The sequence below is a fragment of the Garra rufa genome, chromosome 5 (genome assembly GCF_049309525.1).
Source record: "Garra rufa chromosome 5, GarRuf1.0, whole genome shotgun sequence".
Lineage (NCBI taxonomy): Eukaryota > Metazoa > Chordata > Actinopteri > Cypriniformes > Cyprinidae > Garra > Garra rufa.
In genome coordinates, this window is record NC_133365.1 from 18,686,320 (window position 1) to 18,710,971 (window position 24,652).

Below are 24,652 nucleotides of genomic sequence, written 5' to 3' on the forward strand. Positions count from 1 at the left end.
TGACAGAATCTGAAAGTTAAAGGTCCTAAAGAATCCAAGGACTGCACCACAAATGCCACCATGGAGGGTAAGAGCGTATCTATTGATCATTGATGTGTGTGTGACATGCATGAGCAATCTGCATTTACAGAGCCTGGTAGAATGTGAGCTGATGTGTCAATTCATTGAGAGAGTAAATGGTTATGTATGAATGAGTAAAATGTGAGCTTGTCGCTTTAAGAATGAGTTCAGCTCTGCATCTTCCTACTTGTGTATGCAGCATCCACAACTCAAATGTGTGTGAGTGTGAGGAAGAGTGCGTGCTTGCTCATTCTGAGTGTTTTGGAGAGCAGGAGAGTATGAGTCTCTCTCTCTCTCGCTCTCTCACTCTCGCTCTCTCGCTGTCTTGGTGGTGTTTGTGAGGGATGGATAAAAGGGGGTGCTGAATGAGAAGGAAGTAGTGAGAGAGCAGTTAGAGAAGACTGCAGGATCAGTGGAAGTTTGTCATGGAGGTTCTGCTGGTTCTCCGACTGTGTTGTAACTGCACCTATGGTAACTATATCGCATTTCAATGCTTTGATAATCTGGATGACTTAGAATTTTTGATTGTTGTGCAGTTTGGTTTAAGAATTGTTTTGTGTCCTTGGTTTTTGATCAGGAGATCGAACCATTCTAGAGCTTCTAGTAATCTGCTGGTGAACAGGTCTGATCTAATTTCAGTGCAGCAGGGTGTCTTATAATTGTGGATGTGCTCTGATATTTCATCGCATTTGTAGGACCTCAAGCGTAACGGCACTTATAATGCAGATAATTCCAATTGTGCCTTTGATTGGTCAATATAGAATTCCAGGCGTGCTAAAATATGCAATATAAGAACAACAGTAGCTGTGTACTTTATATGACTGCATAGTGCACATGAGGATTAGTTATTAATCTTAGTTGACATTGTAAGATGGAGGATGATATGTAATACTGTATTTTATTTCTAATAAAGCACAACTTCTCATAACTTATTACTTAAATATGCGCTAGAGAAAGCTCTGACAGATAGGAACGTGTAGGATCCATGTGGAAAGATTCAAATGGGTTTGAAACCAAGCAGTAATACAGTAAAATTTAATATTTCCAAAATGAACAACTGGAACTGCCTATCCAATTCTCATTGGTCAATGGATGCTTAAATCAGAATGTGCTTAGCTTGTGGCAAAAATGCCACCAAATTGAACAAAAATGCCCCATAATTTCAAGACAAAGTGCCAAAAAAATGCCTCTGAACTATTAAACAATGTTGGCTACAGTGATTAAAATGAAATGTGAAAATGAATGAAAAGTGTCACTTTGTGGAATTACATTAAGACCACATGGTATTGCTTTTATGCACTGTTTTGTGCAGTGTTGAGCCTTATAACCAATCAAACGCATTTCTGTTGAACTTAGGAATGCATTGGCCAATCAAAGGCGCTTAGATTAGTCAGTGCTGAAAATGCCAGAGCTGTGTTGTTTGCGCACGCTCGCAAATGCACTCGTCATAAACACAGTACAGATATGTGAATAGCTAAAAGATTCATTTCGTAGATTCAGTGATTATAACAGTTATTGTGAGTTTTTGGATGATTTGTGCTAGACTAAACTAATGTCATGGACCGACATGGTTTGTCTGTGAAGCCAGAATTTGATGTGCCCAAAATTGTTTTCTTTATTGATGTTAGTTATCATTAATACAATATAAAGAGCAATAATCTACAATAATGATTTTTGTCATTATATTGCCGCCCTATGAGCTCCTTTTTTTTACATGTATAATTTGAATATCTATTTACACTAACAGTCAAAAGTTTTTGAACAGTAATTTTTAATACTTTTGTAAAATTATAAATGTCTTTATCATCATTTATCTGATCAATTTAAAGCATCCTTGCTAAATACAAATATTCATTTCTATATTTTAAAATAAAATAATAATTATGCTGACTCCAAGCTTTTGAATGGTATAGTGTACAATGTAACAAAAGCTTCTTATTTTGATCTTTGGATTTTTCTATTCATCAAAGAATCCTGAAAAAATTTACCTGACTGCTTTAAACATTGATAATAATATTATTAAAAAATGTTTCTTGAACAGCAGATCAGCAAATGTGATTCTGGACCACAAAATCAGTCATAAAGGTAAATTCTTTTAATTTGAGACCAGAAAATATAAGCTTTCCATTGATGTATGGTTTGTTAGGATAGGACAATATTTGGCCGAGATACAACTATTTGAAAATCTGGAATCTGATGTGCAAAAAATCTAAATATTGAGAAAATCACCTTTAAAGTTGTCCAAATGAAGTTCTTGGCAATGCATATTACTAATTAAAAATTCTGTTTTGATATATTTACGGTAGGGAATTTACCATAAATCTCAATGGAACTTTACTTAATATTCTAATGATTTTTGGCATAAAAGAAAAATCAATAGTTTTGACCAATACAATGTATTTTTGGGTATTGCTGCAAATATACCCATGCTACTTCAGACTGGTTTTGTGGACGAGGGTCACATATTACAACAATTTCTGAAGGATCATGTGACACTAAAGACTGGAGTAATGATGCTAAAAATTTAGCTTTGATCACAGGAATAAATTACATTTTAAAATGTATTCAAATTGAAAACAGTTATTTTAAATAGTAAAAATATTTTAATATTTTACTGTTTTCACTGCACTTCTTTTCATCGCACTAAGACTTCTTTAAAAAAACATCAAATGATTGAAGACTGAATGTCCAAACTCTACAAAACAATACAAGATGAAAATAAAAATGTGACTCAAACTAAAAACACACCCACTTTCAGTGGAGATAAACATGGTTTGCACCAACCACAATGTGTTTTTTTGTGGTGCATTAAATTACTAAAATTCAACAGGCATTTAGAAACCAAAATTACCATTTCCTGTTTAGCCTTCTGTTACTCATTCAATTCTGTAATTTTTTATATATTTTAAAGACATTTTTGTTTACAGTTAGTATGCTAAACAATCTTTGTGTTGATTACCAATTTATTAGTTGCACAGACTAGTAATAGCAGACTACAACCTGAGTTTCAATGTGTTGTTTATGCGTTTCTATGCATTAACTCCTTTGAAGTTCCTCCTTCCACCCCAAGGTGACTGGAGGATTATCTCCCACAATGCACCAGCTGCAGTCACCACAGTGATAGATGACAGATAGATAAAGGTAGACTTTAAAGTGCACTAGTGGTGTAGACAGAGGAATAACAATATAGAATGATTGGACCAAACATTGAAGAATTGATCAAAATTCTCCTGTGCACTTTCTCTCTCATGCAATCAGCTTTTTAGCAGCCAAATTATAGACATTCAGATGTAATCAGCCCCCTCAAGAGCTGAGCCGAATCTGTGACAGAATGTAAACAAGGGATGAAATAGAGCAAATGAAACCCAAGAAAAAATGTGAGAATGTGGCACTAAACAGGTACATACTGTTGTAATCAGAAAAATTTGTGCAATATAAAGTACATCAACAAAAAAGTTGGTTTGGTTTGATTCTTTGTTTGATCTTATATTGTCTATTTATTTCAGATTTTCTTTTGTAAGTTCAGCATTTGTGATATTTCTTTTGAGATATTTATTAGTCCATGTATTGACTTTATTAATGTTTTACATTCTAATGACTTCTGCCACTGAAAGCAACTTGATTTGTATACTGGACTTTGTATACTATACTTGTATACGGGACATACTGTATACTGTATCACAGTATACAGTATGTCCCGTCCAATACCACAACTCGGTTCATGTGTGGCACATCCTAGTTGATGCGACAGAATTCCTCAAACACTTTTTTGTATTTAGCAAAGCATAAGAACTGACTAATATTTGTCTTGTGTAAGCATGACTCAGATGGTATCAGCCCACAGTTTTTTTTTTGTTGTGATATTTGTTTTCCTTTTCTAGACTCATAAATTTGCTAGACTCATAAATTGTTCATAACAGTGACATTTAGATTAAATCATCTCCCAATGACACTCAACTCACAGTGCTTTGTAATCATATACATGTGGGTGGTATGAGAAAATATGGAAAAAAGGAAGACATTTTACTGAGTTAAAAGTTTGAAGTCCGACTAAGAAACTAATCTACAAGTATTTTCAGTTTCCTTATTTATGACAGTTGAGTTGATGAGTTGATTATGAATTGATTTTTTTTTCTTTTTTTGTTAAATAGAGGCCCTCTATTCTGATTTGCTTATACTTTAAAGAGTGTATTTTAATGTATATAAAAAGTGAGAATTATTGTCTGTTTCCATTATGGAAAGTCCCTGCAATAAGTGTATAATCTGTCATCTGAAATAGACAAAGATTGAAAGTGATCTAATCTGATGATTAATCACAATTGTCCTGTCCGACCTTGACAACTGGCCCATAGACACAGAGTAAAAAATATACACATGCTGCCCATGGGTGTCTACACTACGTGTAATCACTCCATCAACTGCTGCTCTATTTCTCTATTATTCTTATATTCCTGATGAATATTAAACTCTGGTCTTCTTTGCCTCAGACCAGCGGGATGAATGTATAGAAAATCAGTAGCTCTATTGATCTAGAATGGTTTATTCTGTGACTGTGTGTGAAGGGCATCTTGAGCTCAAATTAGTATGCAAGTGTCTGTGCTGAGATGTGCTTCAAGAATGTGATTGGATGTCACAACCTGAAACGACTGTCCTGGACTGCATTTCTCAAAAGCATTGTTAGTCTAAGTAGTTTATAGAGAGAACTGGTGCCAATGCTACTTAGGATAACAATGCTTTCAGGAAATGCAGCCCTGATTGGCTCCCTTTCAGATGCAATCAGCTGTGATTGGCCATGAGTTGTGAGGTAGAAAAAGCTAAAATCCACTGACAGGGGGCTAGAATAGAAAGTGCATAGCAGCAACACAATAACTTAATGTGCAACACTTACTGTAACTTTTCATTTAGTAAAACTAGCATAACGACACTTGCAGCTACTTAACAACAGTGTAGCAACCACAAAGAACATTGTAGCATCTGCCTAACAAGCACCAGTACACAATAACCTATAGCAATGCACTAGCAACTGCCCAGAACACCACAAGTTACAACAATAATAGCAACACTGTAGCATCTATAAAGAACACCCTAGCAATGCCCTACAAACTACTTAGCCACACTATAGAAAACTATATTCACAAACTGTGAAAAAGCTCACTAAAATCACAAAGAACACCGTAGTAACTGCCTAACACCCACAAAACCATAACCCAGCAATTCCCTAGCAATGACCCTGGACACCATAATCCATAGAAACCACTTAGCAATGCCCCAGCAACGACCCTGGACACCATAACCCATAGAAACCACCTAGCAATGTCCTAACAATGACCCTGGGCACCATAACCCATAGAAACCACCTAACAACAACATTGAACACTATAACCCATAGTCACCACCTAGCAATGACCCTGAACACTGTAACTTATAGTAACCACCTAGCAATGACCCTGAGCACCATACCCATAGTAACCACCTAGCAATGACCCTGGAACGCATAACTCATAGTAACCGCCTACTTGTAGCAATGCCCTAGCAACAACGCTGAACACCATAACGCATAGTAACCACCTAGCGACGACCTTGAACAACATAACCCATAATAACTACCCAGCAACAACCCTGAACACCATAACCTATAGTAACTCCCTAGCTATGACCCTAAACACCATAACCCATAGTAACCAACTAGCAATAACCTAGCAATGACCCTGAACACCATAACTCATAGCAGCCACCAAGTAATCCTCAGCAACCAGCTAGCACACTGTCATAACCACAAATAACACCCAAGCAACTCCCTAGTGAACACTCAGAACATCATAACACCAAGCAACCACCAAGCAATGCCCTATCAACCAACAAGCACACTGTAGCAAACACAAAGAACACTGTAACAACAGCTTAGTCACTTCTTAGAACATCATAATCTGAGCAACCATTTAGCAATTCCCTGATAACCAGTAAGCATACTGTATCAACCTTAGAAACTGCCTAGTGACAACTCAGTGCACCATAACCCATAGCAACCACCTCGCAATGCCCTAGCAGCCAGCTAGCACATAGTGACCACTCACTACACCATAATCCATAGCAATTACCAAGCAATGCCTTATCAACCTCTCAGCCAACCATAGCTCATAGCAACTGTCTAGCAATGCCCTTACAACCAAAGCAATCCCTTAGCAACCGACTAACACACTGTAACAATCACAAAGAACACCCCAGCAACTGTCTAGTGACCCCTCCGAACACCATAATCCATAGCAACCACCTAGCAATGTCCTAGCAACCAGTTAGTACACTGTAACAACCACAAAGAACACCCTAGCAACTCCCCAGTGACCACTCAGAACATTATAACTCATAGCGACCAACTATCAAAGCCTTAGCAACCTCCCAACATATTATAATCCATAGCAACCACCTAGCAATGCCCTAGCAACCAGTTAGCACACTGTAACAACCACAAAGAATACTGTAGCAACTCTGTAGAGACCACTCACAGAAAATAACTCATAGCGACCAACTAGCAATGCCTTAGCAACCTCCCAACATACCATAATCAGTAGCAACCACCTAGCAATGCTCTAGCAACCAACTAGTACACTGTAACAACCACAAAGAACACCCTAGCAACTGCCTAGTGGCCACACAGAAGGAACTCCATAAATTATAGCAACCACCTAGAACATCCTAGTAAATGCCCATTGATCACCTAGAAAATCAAAACTCATAGCAACTGATTAGAAATGCCTTAGCAACCACCCAGAATGCCATAAATCATAGCAACCAACTGGCTATGCCCTAACAACCAATCAGCAACACCAGTAACACCTTTCCTAGTGACCATCCTGGACAATATATTCCATAGCAACTGCCTTACAGTGCTCTAGCATCCACACAGAACACACTACAATCTTTCTAACAACTACCCAACAGAACTACCCAACAGAACACCAAAACAACCACTCAGCTAAACGCTAACACACAGAACATCTAACAACCGCAGCACCCTTCCAACCACCCAAACACAATGGTGACGAGTTTTGCATTGACAAGCAAAATTCCACAAATTTTGCCCTCAAACCACCATCGAAAATGCTGATAAAGCCCTGTAAATGCTAATTCTAATGAACACTGGCACGAGAGAGACAAGACTGATTACTCCTTTTATATATCTTAATTGATAAATGACGCTGTAGTTTTCCCTTATAAATCTACTAGTTTACCTCATGTCTCCTCAAACCTTTCTCTCTCTCTCTCTCTACTGTAATCCATCAGCTTTGCAGAGGCTCATGGGAAATATGCCCTGTCAGAGAGTTTCGTTCTGTTCCGATGTGATTCTGTAATTAGATGAAGTGAGTGTGAGCGAGAAGGGACTGCTGGGAATCGTCGTCTATTAGAGTGAAAGACAGCAGGACCACCACAGGACCCGCCACAACCCTGTCAGACGATGAGGACGTGAATGTGGAGAATTTTCCCACTAGTGCTGTCAAAGAAATGAGAGGCAAAACACTTTCTGAACATTTCTCAACGGACACACTTATCTGAATGTGTGTGTCAGTATACTTTTCAAAATTGTGTGTAGCAGTGCTCCTTGTGTGTACATGGTGGTACTTGGAAAACAATAGTTTGACCTTGATAAGTGGCAAGCAGAAGCAGAACAATAATTGTTAGAATCACTTTTAGAATGACTTTTTACAGCTGATAAACAATAGAAACTTTGACAGCCAATCAGAATCCAAAAAATAAAAAAAGCTTACTTCTGCATTGCAAAATAAGGTGGATATATGGAACAGAATAGCAAGAGCTTGGTCTATCATGTATGTATGAGGTGTTCATATACCACTGCAGTGTTCAGAATCACAGATATGGCTAAGGGGGGCATGATACTGTGAGCTGACAGATATATGCATTTCGCTCTCTCTCAATCTGTCAGTTTATTGAGAGGGTGTGGATTTACAGAGAGCTGAAGATATAAACTGAGCCTCCTCTCAGTGTTTGCATTCATTTGTCCTGGATGCTCATATTTGTGAAGTGCTCAGAAATGCTGCTATTATCCGTTGTGTCTGGCTGCTCAGTCAGCTGTGTAATAGAGTTTGGGAAAGGGTATTTTTTCTTCTTTTTTTCTGAGCATTTGTGTGATTGGAAGTATGAGTGTTTTGTGAGTTGAGATCTTATACATCTTACTGTATAAAATGATGTTTTGTAAGTTATGATGACTCTATAATTCATTCTTAAATGTTTGTCTTTGCAGCTCTCCTCTACAAGCCTATTGACCGTGTCACTCGCAGCACTCTGGTCTTGCATGTGAGTCTCTTCCTCTATATATATATATATACATCTATTGATTACAAGTAATCAAGTTTAAAACAGTAAGGTCACCTTTACTAAGACAAATGCACAGGCTATTATGTTCCTGACACACACACACACACACACACACACACATACACACACACCATTATTCATACATTTACATGACTGATCTTGCAGTGTTTCTAGTAAATCTCTTTTTGTAGTGTATAAGTCTTACAGTACAGATTTGGTGCACTTTTAGGCTTTATAGGTTTTGGGGTAAATTTGGACAGACCTTTTTTTCTAAACAACCTCGTTATAGCTTGCCAACTGGTAAATTTCAACATTTTTTGATAATTATTGACCTAGATGGAACTTTTGGAATTTTTAACTGTTGTGTAGGTTTATTTTTTTAAGGGTTCAAGCACATAGCGCTGAAACACTATTGTAAGAATGGCCAAGGATCAGCAATCTCTCCGTAAAACTGATCGTGCAGAACAAACATAAAAGTCGGAGAGGCTTAAAACTTCACCAAAGCTTGCCCCAACCAGCCTGACAGGGGCGCTATAGTGATCAAAAGAATGAAATTCGCTCATAATTCCTAAACCGTCAGTCACAGACTCAAATATGGTGAAATAAAACCTACTTTTGCGAACTAGTCCTAGGTTTTTCACCTGATCAGAACCAAACCAGTGCAGAAAGATTCTCTAGAGAGTGAATATCAATTCGCAAAGCGATGCCAAAATGCTTTAAAGGAGAAGTCCGGTGTGATATTGACCTAAAGTGTATTGAATCATGATACCGAGTGTGAACGTACCTTGCATATTTCATCTCGGTTTGTGTCCTGCAGTCCGAAATCTGGGGTCAGTTAGCCGATGCTAACAACAGGTTGTCAATGAGGGTGAATAGGGCATCGGACTAGCCATGTAAATAAATCACTGTTTTATGCCATTTACGAGGCACAAAGTAGCTCCACACTTCATTGCTAGACTTCCAAGGGCCCTGACATTTAAAACGAGACATTGATAACTCAGAAAAAGCACCGGTAGTTTATTTACAAGAAGATTATACTATTATTTATACTATCTGTATAAATCTTCTTGTGCTTTTTCTGAGTTCTCAATGTCTCATTTTAAATGCCACTTTTAGTAAACTCCAGAACGAAATGAGATATCTTCACCAAACTCAGAACACTTGTAGGAGCTCAATCTAAGGGTTGCAGCACAGAAAATGCGTGGCTTGGCCACTTGGTGGCTCTATAAGAGGAGTAAAACCATAAAAATGGCTATAATTATACAAACATTGGCTGATGAAGTTTGAGCACCTATTAGACTAAGGTTACGGAGGCCGAACGGAATAAAACTTGGTGGACCTGTTTGACTCACAGCCCCAAAGGTCTGTGAGAAATTCTCTGGACTCTCTAGGTCAATAATGATCAAAAATTTTTGAAATTTACAGTTTGGGAAGCTGTAACAGGTCATTTAGAAAAGAGTTCTGTCCAAATTTACCCAAAATCCTATAAAGCCTAAAGGAAAACTCAAAACTTCCCAAAACCTGTTGAGCACATGCGACAGGTGATTCTAAACAAGCAGGCAAAGTTTTTAGGAGATCGGATCACAGCTGATAAAAAATGTTAAAAAGCATAATATTTCTATAGTAAATTACCTGGATTTGCCAAAAATGCTTTTTTAAATCATTGATTTGGTGGTTACAGTCTTGCTAATAATGTCTTTTTTCATATGTGCTTAAATATCTTAAAACGTTTGAACCCCGGTAATCACTGCTTATATTTTATTTTAATAGTTGGATTATCACTTAAAGAATAAACCTAAATTTAATATATGTTTGTCTTTATTTTTTTATTTTTTTTCAGGACTTGTTAAAACACACTCCTAAGGACCATCCAGACTTCCCTCTACTGCAGGATGCTCTGAGAATATCCCAGAACTTCCTGTCCAGCATCAACGAAGAGATTGACCCACGCAGGATTGCGGTGACCACGCCAAAGGGAGAGGTGTGTGACTGTGTGTTTACTGGATGTGGCTGACAGAGGAAGATAGTACAATATACTGTATTGTAACAGTCTTCTACTGTATGTGCAAAATTATAGATTGATGCAGACCTTTTAAAGGCAGATTCAGGTATCAGTGCCTATCTATGAGTGTTTTCACACCTACTTTATTAATATCTTTTGATTCGTTCTTAGTTTCGTTTTGTGTAAGCATTTATGAACACACCAGTTGCACTTGTACTCACAGCAAAACCATCAGACCAAGACCACCGTTTACTTTTTTATTACTTAACTATGTTATTCCAAATTAACAATCAACAGATTAATTCATTATGATTTTCAGTCATTCAGGGGTGCTTTTTTTTCATACAATGCTTGCTTCTTAATCATCATGGTATGATGCATTGTTGGAGAAATTAACTAGCTATGACTGTTTCTCTCTAAAAGTGTCATGAATTATGTTGGTCCAACAGCGTAGGGAATGCATTAATGGCATCATGCAGATGATTGAGTAATAACTTCTGTTAATTAATCAGTTTGAGAATAATTTCAGATTACTATAGCTCATTTACATGGACGACAAAAAGTGATTCACTTTCACTTTCACTTTTCATGTTTATATGTACATGTAACTGGCATAAAGTGCATACATACACTTCATTTTCATGGGGTTCAGTTTTTAAGCAGCATTCTACAGTATATATAATGTAATTTCTCTGCAGTGCTGCTGTAAATAATGAACTTGGCATCTGGGTACTACTTTTTATTTTTGTTCTTTGCTGTTTTGCTTAAAATTATATAAAAGATGTAAAATACATTTTATATACATAGGAAAAAAGATATAGATTGAACAACATGATAGCTTTTTGCTCATGAGAATGAACTATTTAAGTCCACATGTCATACTAAGAGGAAACCATTTATATAAACCACAGGTGGAGGGCTTTAGTTCTAACCACAAAGCTTTGTAATGCTTTTTGCTAATGTTCGTTGGAACTGTGGTTTCAGGAAACATTGAACCTTTAAACTATATTGTAACCACGGAACTTGTGACCATTGACCAACAATGCTTGTTCTAAACGCATCTCTAAAATTGATTTTCTTACACGAGCTGAAATTCATCTCTAATTTTATTTTTTATTTTCTCTTTTTTTTTGGCCAATAAATCACACTCAAAATGCAAGTGTAGGTAGACAGAATTTGTAAACATTACTGTACAAATGTGACCCTGGACCACAAAACCATGTCAAAGTCGATTTTTCTTTTATGCTGAAAATCATTAGGATATAAAGTAAAGGTCATGTTCCATAAAGATATTTTGTACATTTCCTACCGTAAATATAAAACTTAATTCTTGATTAGTAATATGCATTGCTAAGAACTTAATTTGGACAACTTTAAAAGCGAATTTCTTAGTATTTTGTTTTTTTGCACCCTCAGATTCCAGATTATCAAATAGTTGTATCTCGCCCAAATATTGTCCTATCCTAGCAAGATTATTTATTTAGCTTTCAGATGATGAATAATTCTAAATTTTAAAAAATTGACCCTTATGACTGGTTTTGTGGTCCAGAGTCACAAATGTGTTTAAAAGAGGCTTCATACATGTGTATAACAATGGTTGCAGACAAACAGTCAACTTGTTCTTGAGTGTTCATAAACTGGCTTTGACCATTCCATATGGCGGACTGCTTAAGGAGATCAAGAGTTCATCCAGAAACTAAAAGTTATCCCCTGACTTACCCATCCTCAAGACTCTTCCAAGCTTTAAAATGGCAGTGAATGGCTGTTGAGACTTTGAAGTCCAATAATGTGCATCCAACTATCATAAAAAGTGCTCCACACGGCTCCAGAAGGGGGTTAATAAAGGCCTTTTGAAGTGAATCGATGTCTTTGAGAGAGCAAAACAAAACACAGATCACTAATTAAACGTACTAAAGGAGGATTTATTAGAAAAAAAAATGTCAGAGGATTTTCATAAAAGCCAAGAGGAGATTAGTCTTTTTTTGGTGCTGTAAACAAAATTGGTTCTCACAGGACTAGCATATTTAAACCAGAGGGGTCTTAGGTCATCTGCTCGAATGCCACTCTCTTGTGAATGCGCATACAACAGTTAGTGGAAGCCAGAGATTATGGTTTATAAAGTTTTAAATATGGATAATTTCTGACACAAATGCTTCGATTCACTTTAAAAGGCCTGTATGAACCCCCTGGAGCACTTTTTATGATGGATGGATGCACTTTATTAGACTTTAAAATCTCAACAGCTATTCACTGCCATTTTTTAATATAACTCCGACTGTATTCGTCTGAAAGTATAAAGTCATATACACCTAGGATGGCTTGAGGGTGAGTGGATCAGCTGTATTTATGTGTTAACATAATCTCACCCTGCTTTTTTTTATCACACTTAAATAAATATTTGACGTTTGTCAACATTTTTTATGTTTAAGCTGTACAGTGCCAGTAATGAAATATGTAACTGCAGATAGGGTCCGTGACATTTGCTGCCCCACGTTTCTTCCAAAGCGCACATGTTCTGTGTGTTTCTGCTCTGATGAGTCCACAGGAAGTAACGGTGGGTGTTTATGTCTCTGGCAGGTTCGTCAGCTGGTGAAGGATGGCTTCCTGGTGGAGGTGTCGGAGGGAACGCGTAAACTCCGTCATGTCTTCCTCTTCACAGACCTTCTGCTCTGTGCCAAGATGAAAAAGACCGCAGTTGGGTATGAACATGGACACTCACACTTTCTCTCTCTCTCTTTATGTTTTACCCACTCATGCATATATTACTCTACCGGCCCGCTGTGTGTTTGGTGTCAGTAGATGAAGTGTTTTGTTTCACAAAGTTGCAACCTCATTTGTCACTCTGTTGTTGTCATGGTTACAATGCCAAAGACACCGTAATATTGATTGATAGCTGCTGTTATCCTGATGCAGCTCTGTGTTTCTGTAACTAAAGCTTCCCAGGAGAATAACACCCATGTAATGTGTATACTGAATACTTCTTTTTAAAAAACACAGAACATTCTTAATTTACTATATGTAATCCACTCTGCCTCATACGCTCACCATTTTCAGACATTCAATTCTGGGTTTTGTCCTCGGTACTTTAGGACTGTAAAGCATTCAGCATTTTAATCAGACCGAATTAGGCAGGAGATGATTTTAATTGGTTGTTATGTATGATGATGAGCAGATTATATTTCGCTGCAAAGCCATGCTGGGCATCATAATCATCTCATAATAAGAGCGCATTATCAAGTCTTGCCACAGTGGAAGCACTTTTTGATCCCTGAAGTGTGTGTGTGTACTCTACATACTAGAAAATGCTAAGATTAATTGGTTACATCTAGGGATGCTCATATTGACCGTTTAACCGTTAACCGACAGTAAGAATTTTAACCGATTATTACTATCAGTTAAACGGTTTAAAAGGGTTTTTTTCTATTATTTTTTTTTTTTACGTTTGCTGCATGGTGAAAGAAATAATGCTATTTGTAAGTTATCTGTTTACTCACGCGCGCGTGTCGACACGTGCAGTGTGGCTGTACAGACATATTTCGCTTCACCTTTACTTAGTTAACAGATGTAGTATATGCAACTCAATGGCAAGTGGCGTTATTGGGTTATCAGAGAGTGAATCCGTGAGTGAATGTATTCAAATTCTGAATGAATTATAGTCTAGAAAGTGCGCAATAGGCGCTCCCGTTACAATCACTGGAAAGCTATCACTCATCCTGGAGTAGTTCATCGCAATCTCATAAAGTTATTAAAAAGTAATAAAATAACCTTTACACTGCACAATTAATCTCTTATTTATATAATGCCAACACTTTCTTTGTTTTAATAAAAGAGTTCGCGAAAGTTTAGAAATCAGCAAAACTGAAACCGGCACTTTGGTTGGTGAGTGGATTGTAACATAGCCTCCTCTGATTGGCCACAGTGATAATCAAATCAACATACATGTCTGTGATTTGCTATTGCTGAACGCTGTAAAACAAGCGCTTCTCCACACGCATATGACAGTGGATGGAAGTCCCGAACCGCAAATTGAAAGGGTTTTTGTGATGGTGTTTTTTTCGCGGATCTAAGAGTTAACAGGCAGCGGTCCTGCCTATCCGTACAGCATGAGGACATGTTAAAAACTAGGCACACTGAGGTATTGGCTGGCCTGCTAAATTTTTATGTCCGACGAGAAGAATAAGACCGGTACAGTTCTTCAAAGCGCATAAAAGGATTCAGTGTGTTTTAGTTTTGTCATCTTAATTAGGTAGTTATTTAATTTATACATATTTAGTGTAGGCCTATTTATATTATTCTTTTTTTTTTAATTCAGATTTTCTCTGTTCTCAGAACCGCTGCTGATGCGTGATAATTTAAGTATATGTCAATACAGTTTTTGTTGTTGCTCTGTATGCTGCTGTTTGCACGTTAAAATAAAACATTTGCTTGTATTTTTAATGTATCATCACAGATACTCGTGCATTCTATTTTTATTTTAAACTAATTTATTATTCTAATTTTATCAGTTAACGGTTAATGTTCGGATAACGAGCAGCGGTTGTCGGTCAGGAAAATTAACCGAAATGAGCATCCCTAGTTACATCAGTCTCCACAGAGGCATTTTCTGCCAGGACAGGAAGAGAAATACATCACATAATATGTTACTGTATGTGTATGTGAGCAGGAACAATTTATAAACTTAGGGTGTGTTCACACTTGTCATGTTTGGTTCGATTAAAACAAACTCTGGTGGGATTGCTCTGTTAGTGCGGTTCATTTGAGTAAGTGTAAATGCTGCCATTTGAACCCTGGTGCGGACCAAACAAATGGACCGAGACTGCTAAAAAGATGGGTCTCGGTCTGCTTCCAAACGAAATCTGATATGGTTCTAATGAAATATGAATGCAACATGGACCAAAACCAGGAAGTAATGACAAGATGTGACACTATGCGACATGATTTCACAAAGGGAACAGGCGGTGTATCAAAACAAAATCAGCAGAGGGCAAACGTGGAGCAACAAAGTGGTAAAGTGCCTTTTATGAGGTCTTTGAGGTCACAATATACATAATTCAACCCGACCAATCAGGTTGTGAACATATCACTATGCCTTTAGTTTCAGTATCTTTAGGTTCACTGTCAAAGTGTGAAAGCTAGGCAGACCAGGACCAAATGTATCTTTTACCTTTTTGGTCTGGACCAAAAGAACCAATCGAACCGAACTACAAGAGTGAACACACCCTTAAAGGGATAGTTTACCTAAAAATTCTGTCATTAATTACTCACACCGTAAGACCTTCTGACGAAATCCGAGAGCTTGCTGACCCTGCATAGACAGCAACACAACTGATGAGAATTCACAAAAAGTATTCTTGTAGCTTCATAAAATTAGGGTTGAACCACTGATCTCACACTGACTATTTTATCGATGTCCTTACTACATTTCAAGGCCGTTTGAACGTTTCAGTTGCGTTGCTGTCTATGCATGAACAAAGGTCTTAAGGGTTTTCATTTTTGGGTGAGCTATCTCTTTAAAACACTAAAATTATGTTAAATATATAAATATGCTAAGGTTGTCAATTTTTATTTCAGTAATTTAGTATGATTGTAAGAAATAAAGCAATAAAAAACAATAAATTAGGCTCCTATTTGACATTTAAATATGTTTTTCTGTGTTTGTTTGTCAGGAGGCATCAGCAGTATGAGTGTAAATGGTACATCCCTCTAGTTGATCTGAGCTTCCAGACTCTGGACGACTCGGATTCTCTTCCTCATGTCCAGACGCTCCCGGAGCACGAGATCGAGGAGATGAAGATCAAGATCTCCTCCATCAAAAGCGAGATCCAGAAAGAGAAGGTACAGTTTCTCTTTCACAGGTCACCAAACACACACAGGGTTTCCACAGGTCCTTAAAACGTCTTAAATTTAGTTGTATCAAATTTAAGGCCATTATAGTCTTAAACGTTACAAGGAAGTCTTAATTATGATTTTAAGAGGTCTTACATTTAAGTATGGAAAGACAAGAATCGCGATATGGCTTAGTCAGGTGCTGCACTGCTTTGTGTACTGTGGTTACAGGGGAAACCCTCTATATTTCTGCTGTTCCAAAAAGAATAAATTTGCATCTTTAATGAGCCCTTCTGCTGTTTTTGTTCAGACCAATGTAAAAAATCAACCCATATTTTTACCAGGGCTGCCCCCTAATAGTTGACTGACCGTTGGTCAACAAGAATAGGCTTGGTCGATCAAACTTTTATTAGACGCTTAGTCACAGGAAGTGAAAAATCCACAGGAAGTAGCGAAGTCATGTAGTCCGTGACAGGTTGTTAAAGGCTAGTCTATGTGGTAATACAGTACATCGAGCAGGACATCCAAACAATCGCCTATCATTCATTGACCTCAAAAATGGCTTATTATGTAAAATATGTTTAGTGTTAGCAACTTTACATGGACGCTTAATCTAATGTTAACCTAGATAGAAAAATGTGTATTATTGAAGTGTCTGTGCGGAGTGTAGAAGCTGAATAGTAGCGCGCTTACTGCGACGGTGCGGTCACTTGCTCTTAAAATATTCATTTATGGTCATACAGATGAGAGTAATACATCTTTTGAATCTATGAAGACAATAAGTTTATTTGTGTGCACTCACAATAACAACAAAACATTTTGCTTTTGTAAAATAATAAAAGCAAACAGGATCCGCTTTCTGCCATGTCAGTCTCTGAACTTGAGCATGCCAAGAAACTCTCTGTATACTTGCCTTACAGACATGAAACATATATGTGACCCTGGACCACAAAACCAGTCATAAGGTTAAATTTTACAAAACTGAGATGTATACAACATATGAAAGCTCAATGAATAAGCTTTCTGTTGATGTATGGTTTGATAGGATAGGACAATATTTGGCCGAGATACATCTATTTGAAAATCTGGAATCTGAGGGTGCAAAAAAATTAAAATACTGAGAAAATCACCTTTAAATTTCTCCAAATTAAGTACTTAACAATGCATATTACTAATCAAAAATTACATTTTGATATATTTATAGTAGGAATTTTACAAAAAATCTTCATGGAACATGATCTTTACCTAATTTTCTTATGATTGTTGGCATAAAAGAAAAATCAATAATTTTGACCCATACAATGTATTTTTGGCTATTACTACAAATATACCCCAGCGACTTAAGACTGATTTTGTGGTCCAGGGTCACATATGTGTAGAATCTATATATCTATGTCTACTTTCAAATGAACCAATTAAAATGGAAAAAAAATGTTTTTTTTTTTAGAAACTTTTGACTAAAAATGGTTTAAAGGCTGAAATGTGAATTTTAATGTTCCAAAAAGGTTTTTTCTTCCACAAGATGCCATAAAAGAACCATTTTTGATATCCTAAAGAACCTTCCTGAGAACATTTCTTAAAATAACCATTTTTCCTTAGTTTAAAGCACATTAAAACATATAAATCGCCTTTTTCTACTACAAAGAACTATAAAGTTCTTCACTTAATTGTCAGTCTTATTCAATCTCACGTCATGTCAAACTTTCTGAAGCATTGCTTTGTAGACCTCTGTTTGGAATTAGGCAGAAATTAGATTTTGTAGTTTGTTTACTGAATGCTGAAGCTGGTCACTGTGATGAGTACAGTTTACATTTAGACAGATCTTAAACCGCACGCTTCCATTGTTCAGCCGAGGTCAGCACAGGACAGCGAGGCAGTGCCTCACACGCAGAGGAAAGGTGAAACCCCGACTCTCAGCTTCAGTAACGTGGGTGACTCTGCTGTGTGAGCGAGATTGTTTATGTTAGCTGACATTGAGAGAATCAAACGAGTTCCCTTTCTGAGAGCACTTGCTCCTGGGATTGTCAGAGTGTCTCTTCTGGGAGTTCCTTCTGCTCAGAGCGATTACTGCGCCACAGAGTCATGTAGCCCATTACATTGTGTCAAGATATAATATAACATCGACATGCACACACACACACGCCATTGGACTGCACAGTGGGACTCTGGAGTCTTTAATTAGCTGTGGAGGCCTGATAACATCATTTCCAGTAATGCTCATACACACACAATGAGAGGATGATAGCGTCGGCCCTAATGGAAACTCTCACAGACACACAAACGCGGTGTTACAAGGATAAAGACACAATTTCCTTTGAGCTGACTTCGCAAACAAACTTCTCACTCACTTTCTGTTTTTGACCACGTACTATTTTGACTGCATTTGACCATTTCAAATCATAGTCCCTCATTTCTTTTTTTGACAGTCGTTGCAATTTACCAGTTTGTGAGCTTTACAGAAACTGATTTTCTTAAACCAGAATTATGACTTTTACCTGGAGAGTCATCAGGTTCACATGATCATCAGATCATCATATGTACAGATTGGAATATTCAAGTTATATATAATATATTTCAGATTATTACTGTTTTTATTGTGTTTTTGATCAAATAAACCCAGCCTTAGTGAACATAAGAGATGTCTTGATTATTCCAAACTTTTGAGCTCCAGAATATATGTATAGAAAAAAAGTGACAGTAAAGATGAAAAATTTTAATTTTATTAGAAAAATTCTATTCTGAAAAAAACTGGATAATAATAGAAATATTTCTTACATTTTTAAAATATATATAAAAAATATTAAAACAGTTATTTTCAATTTAAATAATATTTCAGTTGTTTTTTAAATCAAAAAAGCAACCTTGTTGATCATATAAAACTGATTATCAAAGTATAATTTATTTGATCAAAAATACAGAAAAAATGATTATTATTATGAAATATTATTCTAAATTAAAATAACAGTTTTCTATTTTAATATACTTTAAAATATAATTTATTTCTCTGATGAAAAGCTGAATTCTTATCAGCCATTACTCCAGAAATCATCAATTAATTATCAATATTGGAAACAGTTGGACTGCTCAGTATTTTTTTGGAACCTGTGATATTTTTTTGGGGGGGGGGGGGGGATTCTTTGATGAATAAAATGTTATAAAGAACAGCATTTATTCAAAATAGAAATATTTTCTAACAATATTAGTCTTTCCTATAACTTTTTTCAAATTAAAACACATCCTTGCTGAATAAAAGTATATATTTTTTTCCAAACAAATAAAGAGAGAAATAATTTACTGACCCCAAACTTTGAATGGTAGTGTATATTGTTACAAAAGATTTCTATTTTAAATAAATGCTGTTCCTTTTTAATGTTTTACTTAAAAAAAAGAAAAGAAAAAGAAAAAAATGACAGGTTCCAAAATAAATTAAGCAGTGCAACTGTTTCTAGCACTGATAATAAATCAGCATATTAGAATGATTTCTGAAGGATCATGTGACACCGAAGACTGGAGTAATGATGCTGAAAATTCAGCTTTGCATCACAGGAATAAATTCTATTTTAAAGTATATTAAAACAGATTTTTCAACTGTAAATTGCAATAATATTTCACAATATTATGCTTTTTTATGGATTTTTAATCAAACAAATGCAGCCTTGATGAGCAGAAAAGTCTTCTTTAAAAAACATTAAAAATCCTACTGATCCCAAACTTTTGAATGGCAGTATATATTCAATATGAAATGTAAAAAATGCTAAATAGTTACATTTTTAGACTTACGCTCTTTGGAGCTCTTTGTTTCTTCATGAACTCCATTCTGAGAGTAATAATAGAGAATGAGAAGGAAAGAGGGCTAATCAGAGCAGGAAGTTTCTCTGATTGAAATGCAGATTACTGATTACAGTCATGATGACTGATGGCTCATGCCGGCTGCTGTGTGTGTTACTATCTGAGAAACACAGACTGACAGATGTCCCAGGCGTATTTTGCCTGTAAGCACATTTTTAATGCACTAATATCAGATTTATTTGTGTGTGAACAGAAATCACAGAAGGGTCAGAGTCGTAATGTGGATCGTCTTAGGAAGAAGATGAACGAGCAGGAGTCGTGTCTGCTGTTACACTCCCCCACCATCCCTTTCCGCATCCACAATAAACACGGCAAGGTACCACATCGCACAACCATCTGAATTACCATGCTGTATTTTGTGTGGGAGGCCAGTGTGATGTATATTTGAAACACTGGATGTTGCACTATATATTTTTGGCTGTTTCTTGCATCCCAGTAGAGGGAGCTATTGTTATTCTTGAACTCATTTTATCTCTCATTTTCTCCAGAGCTACCTGTTCCTGCTGTCTTCAGATTATGAGAGGTCAGAATGGAGAGAGAGCATTCAGAAACTGCAGAAGAAAGGTTAGATGACTTGTTCTATTAAAACATCAGACTATTTTCCCTTACAATGTTACATCATCATTACAGAATGACACAATTCATCATTGCTGAATTGGCCTCAGTGCCACTCCAGTACTGCTCTCTAAGGTCTACTGAATATGGGGTCCACTAGGGGGCCTCAGCAAACTTAGCAAAAGGGCAGCACGATGATTTATTTAAAAAAAAAATTAAAATAGGTTATAATAAAAATATATCACTTAAATGTGTGCTGCATTTCATGTTTAAATGAATTGCCATTATTTTTATTTTATTTTATTTTATTTTAGAGCCATAAAACATACACTGCATTTCATTCTTTTCTTTTCTTTTAGAGCCATAACAGTTTTACTTTATTTTATTATTTTAGAGCCATACATTTGAATTTTATTTTATTTTAGAGCCATAAAAACATTTGCTGCATTTCACGTTTGAATGAATTGCATCGATTTATTTTATTTTTTATTTTAGATCCATAACAACATATGCTGCATTTCAGATTTGAATGAATTGGCATGATTTTATTTTATTTTAGAGCCATAAAAACATATGCTGCATTTCATGTTTAAAAAATTGCCATAATTTAATTACTATTTTTTTTTAGAGCCATAAAAACATATGCTACATTTTATGTTTAAATGAATTGCTGTGGTTTTATTTTATTTTATTTTAGAGCCATAAAAACACATGAACCATGATTTATTTTATTTTATTATTATTATTTTAATTTTTTTTTTATTTTAGAACCATAACAACATATGCTGCAGTTCATGTTTGAATGAATTAACTTTATTTTATTTTATTTTATTTTATAGCAATAAAAATTTTATTATATTTTATTTTATTTTAGAGCCATCAAAAACATATGCTGCATTTCATGTTTAAATGAATTACCATTATTTTATTTTATTTTATTTTATTTTATTTTATTTTATTTTATTTTATTTTATTTTATTTTATTTTATTTTAATATATATGCTGGATTTCATGTTTAAATAAATGAGCAAAAGTCATCGTGGAAGTGAGATTTGATTTATTTTGTTGGACAATATGCAATATTGTAAATGTTTCTATTTTCCATTTTCATTTCCAGTAATTTTAAGGTTTTTTTGTTATTTCAGTTTTAGTTTTAATTCCATTTTAGTTTATTTCCAGTTAGTAATTTTAGTGATTCAACTTGCCGTGATAACATTTAAAATTTTCATTCATCCAGTGTTTATATTTTATTTGGTTTCAGCTTTATTTTAATTAACAGAATTGTTTAATAGTTTTAGTTTGCGATAATAACTATGATGTGTGGAGCTCACTGTGTGTTTGTTTTTTAGACCTGCAGGCCTGTGTGTTAAGTTCGGTAGAGCTGCAAGTGTTGACCGGCTCCTGTTTCAAACTCCGAACTGTCCACAACATCCCCGTCACCACCAACAAAGATGGTAAGGGATGCATATTTTCACTCAAACAGCTCTCTGCATTTTGATTCATTGCTTAGTGTCTTACATGAAGAGTTCAAATCCAAATACTGTCTGAATCTGAACCTTAAATAGAGGAGAGTAGAGTAAAATGTGTAAGTGATATCAATTTTAGTTGATATCAGATGTCTAGAAATACATCTCATTTGTCTTTATCTTGAGGAGAACTCCGATAAAAACAGTACAGCTTATCCTCTTCTTCCTTGTTTCTATTCCTTCTGTTTCCAGTTAAATTCCTTGAGCTCCTCATCACAATAGTTTGTATTTGTCCTCGCTACCCCAGTTTCTTTGTTCCTCAATTTCTCTTTCCTTCACAGTGAAGTCCAAATTGGTTTTTCAGAAATCTAGGTTACAATCTGGTTTTACTCTACTGATAACCCGTGCCATGTTGAGGCTGTTTTTATTCACTTCTAGGCAGGGCAGCGTTTCAGGACTTGGCTTTTTGTTTTTGTGTGGACCCTGACATGTTTCGATTTGGATGACATTAAAGCCATCTGTCCATCACCTCCCACATGCAACCCCAGTTAGCAGAGCTAGAGTCAGTCAGTATCAAAAGTCAACACACCCTTAGTATATGCTATACACGCACTCCACACCTCTCCTGGTGAATTATGGGTGATTTGTGGTAGGTTCTGAAGCATTATTGCATTTAGCCATGGCAGAATGCATTAGACCTCTTCTAAAACCTTGTTACAGTGGTTTTCCTGTGATATAATCACTGTAACTCTCAACCTCAAGTCAGTTGTATGTGTTTAGTGCTTTTCACAATACAGAAGTAGCTTTGCAGGAAATCATGATGTTAATGTTTATAATACCTTAAAGGCATATTTCACCCAAAAATGAAAATTTACTACAGAATTTACTCACAGCCAGGCCATTTGAGATGTAGATGAGTTTCTTTGTTCATTAGAACAGATTTGGAGAAATTTTGCATTACAACATTGCTCACCAATGGGTCCTTTGCAGTGAATGGGTGCCGTCAGAACGAGTCCAAACAGCTTATTAAAAAAACATTACAATAATCTAATTTAACTACAGAAGCACAAACCAGAAGCAAAATTTGAGCATGTATAAAAGGTGCCGCTGGAAGGCCGTGTCCGGCCCAGGCCTCTCGAGTTTAACTTGTGCTGTAAGTCTTAGGTGTGTTTACTGTATCCGTCTCTCGTAAGTGACACACAAAGAAAGACCCCCTCTGATCGTCCCCTGAACCCCACAACATCCCTCCTGCTATGAAATTTAAGATCCAGGGAGTGAGGTGAAATGAAGAGCAGCTGGTGGAGGAATGTAACCCCTGCCATATACCCTCACATGCATCCCCCATGAACCCCATATACACACTCACACACTCACAAATACCCTCTTTCCTCTGGACACCAGCAGTTTGAGCTGACAAAACAGGCCTGTAAGGAGCGTTTGTCTTCATTACGAGAAAAACAGTCTGACATTGAGAGCTCTCAGATGGAGGGGAACAGTAATTAAATGAAGGTCGGCTGCTGTTTTGTACTCATTGGCACAGTGAGAGTGTTAAGGGCCCTTCGTGTGACTTGCATCAGGGTTTAGAAAAGCATCAAGCGCTGCTTTGACCTCCACATGTGAAGCGTTGCGAATAATGTTGTTGAAGGGTGATGTTGCAAGTAGAAGTGGAAATGTTTAAACATGTTTGAGCTTAGAATGGAAGAAAGTCCTGGGAGTTGCTTTGATACATCAGAAAAAGTCTGTGGTTGAACGCGGGTTCACGAAACATTAGTTTTTTTAGGCTGCTTGTGGTGAATTTAAATTAGTTAGGAACTGGGGTACCAACAGGAATATGAAGGATTGAGACTTGTCAAGATTTATTTTCAAGAGATAGTTCACTCAAAAATGAAAATTCTGTCATGAATTACTCACCCTCATGTCGATCCAAACCCGTAAGACCTTCATTCATCTTGAGAACACAAATTAGGATATTTTTGATGAAATCCGAGAGCATTCTGAACTTGCTGAAATGTTCCCAGACCCAGAAACATAGTAAGGACATTGGTAAAATAGTCCATGTGACATCAGTGGTTCAACCGTAATTTTATGAAGCTACGAGAATACTTTTCGTGTGCAAAGAAAACAGCAACTTTATTCAACAATTCTTGGAGGGTCAGAATGCTCTCGGATTTCATCAGAAATATCGTAATTTGTGTTCTGAAGATGAACAAAGGTCTTATGTGTTTGGAATGAGTAATACATGACAAAATGTTTGGATGAGCTATCCCTTTAAACATTCTTAAAATTCTGAATTTTGAGAATTTGATCTTTCAATTCAATAGTTGAAATGGCTAAACCACACAGGAAGCTGAATTGGAATTAAAAGAAGTGCAATTCATTGCATTACAGTTCAGTGGCTAATGACATTATTGGCTAAAACATATCAAACGTTCAAACTTTAAACAAAGCTTAGTCAAGCTATTAAAGTTTGTGGATGAATTTTATTTTATTGTCTTAACTCTTTAATTTCTTCAAATTTCAATTCACTTTAATTCAGTTAATTAATTTCATAAAACATATTTGA

At 36.2% G+C, this 24,652-nt stretch overlaps 1 protein-coding gene across 4 annotated transcripts in view; it reads left to right on the forward strand.

Annotated features, from left to right (window-relative positions):
• Positions 1-24,652, forward strand: part of abr (ABR activator of RhoGEF and GTPase) — a 225,784-nt gene that overhangs the window by 112,513 nt on the left and 88,619 nt on the right. For 3 of the 4 annotated variants that reach the window (XM_073839571.1, XM_073839572.1, XM_073839573.1), the window contains 8 exons: positions 7-67; positions 8,318-8,370; positions 10,232-10,372; positions 12,971-13,092; positions 16,060-16,228; positions 20,262-20,384; positions 20,557-20,632; positions 21,973-22,077. In XM_073839571.1, the coding sequence (XP_073695672.1) occupies positions 7-67; positions 8,318-8,370; positions 10,232-10,372; positions 12,971-13,092; positions 16,060-16,228; positions 20,262-20,384; positions 20,557-20,632; positions 21,973-22,077 (850 nt within the window). Of the gene's footprint in view, positions 1-6; positions 68-440; positions 532-8,317; positions 8,371-10,231; positions 10,373-12,970; positions 13,093-16,059; positions 16,229-20,261; positions 20,385-20,556; positions 20,633-21,972; positions 22,078-24,652 lie in introns of those variants that run through there. The other variant, XM_073839574.1, reaches the window with a different exon arrangement.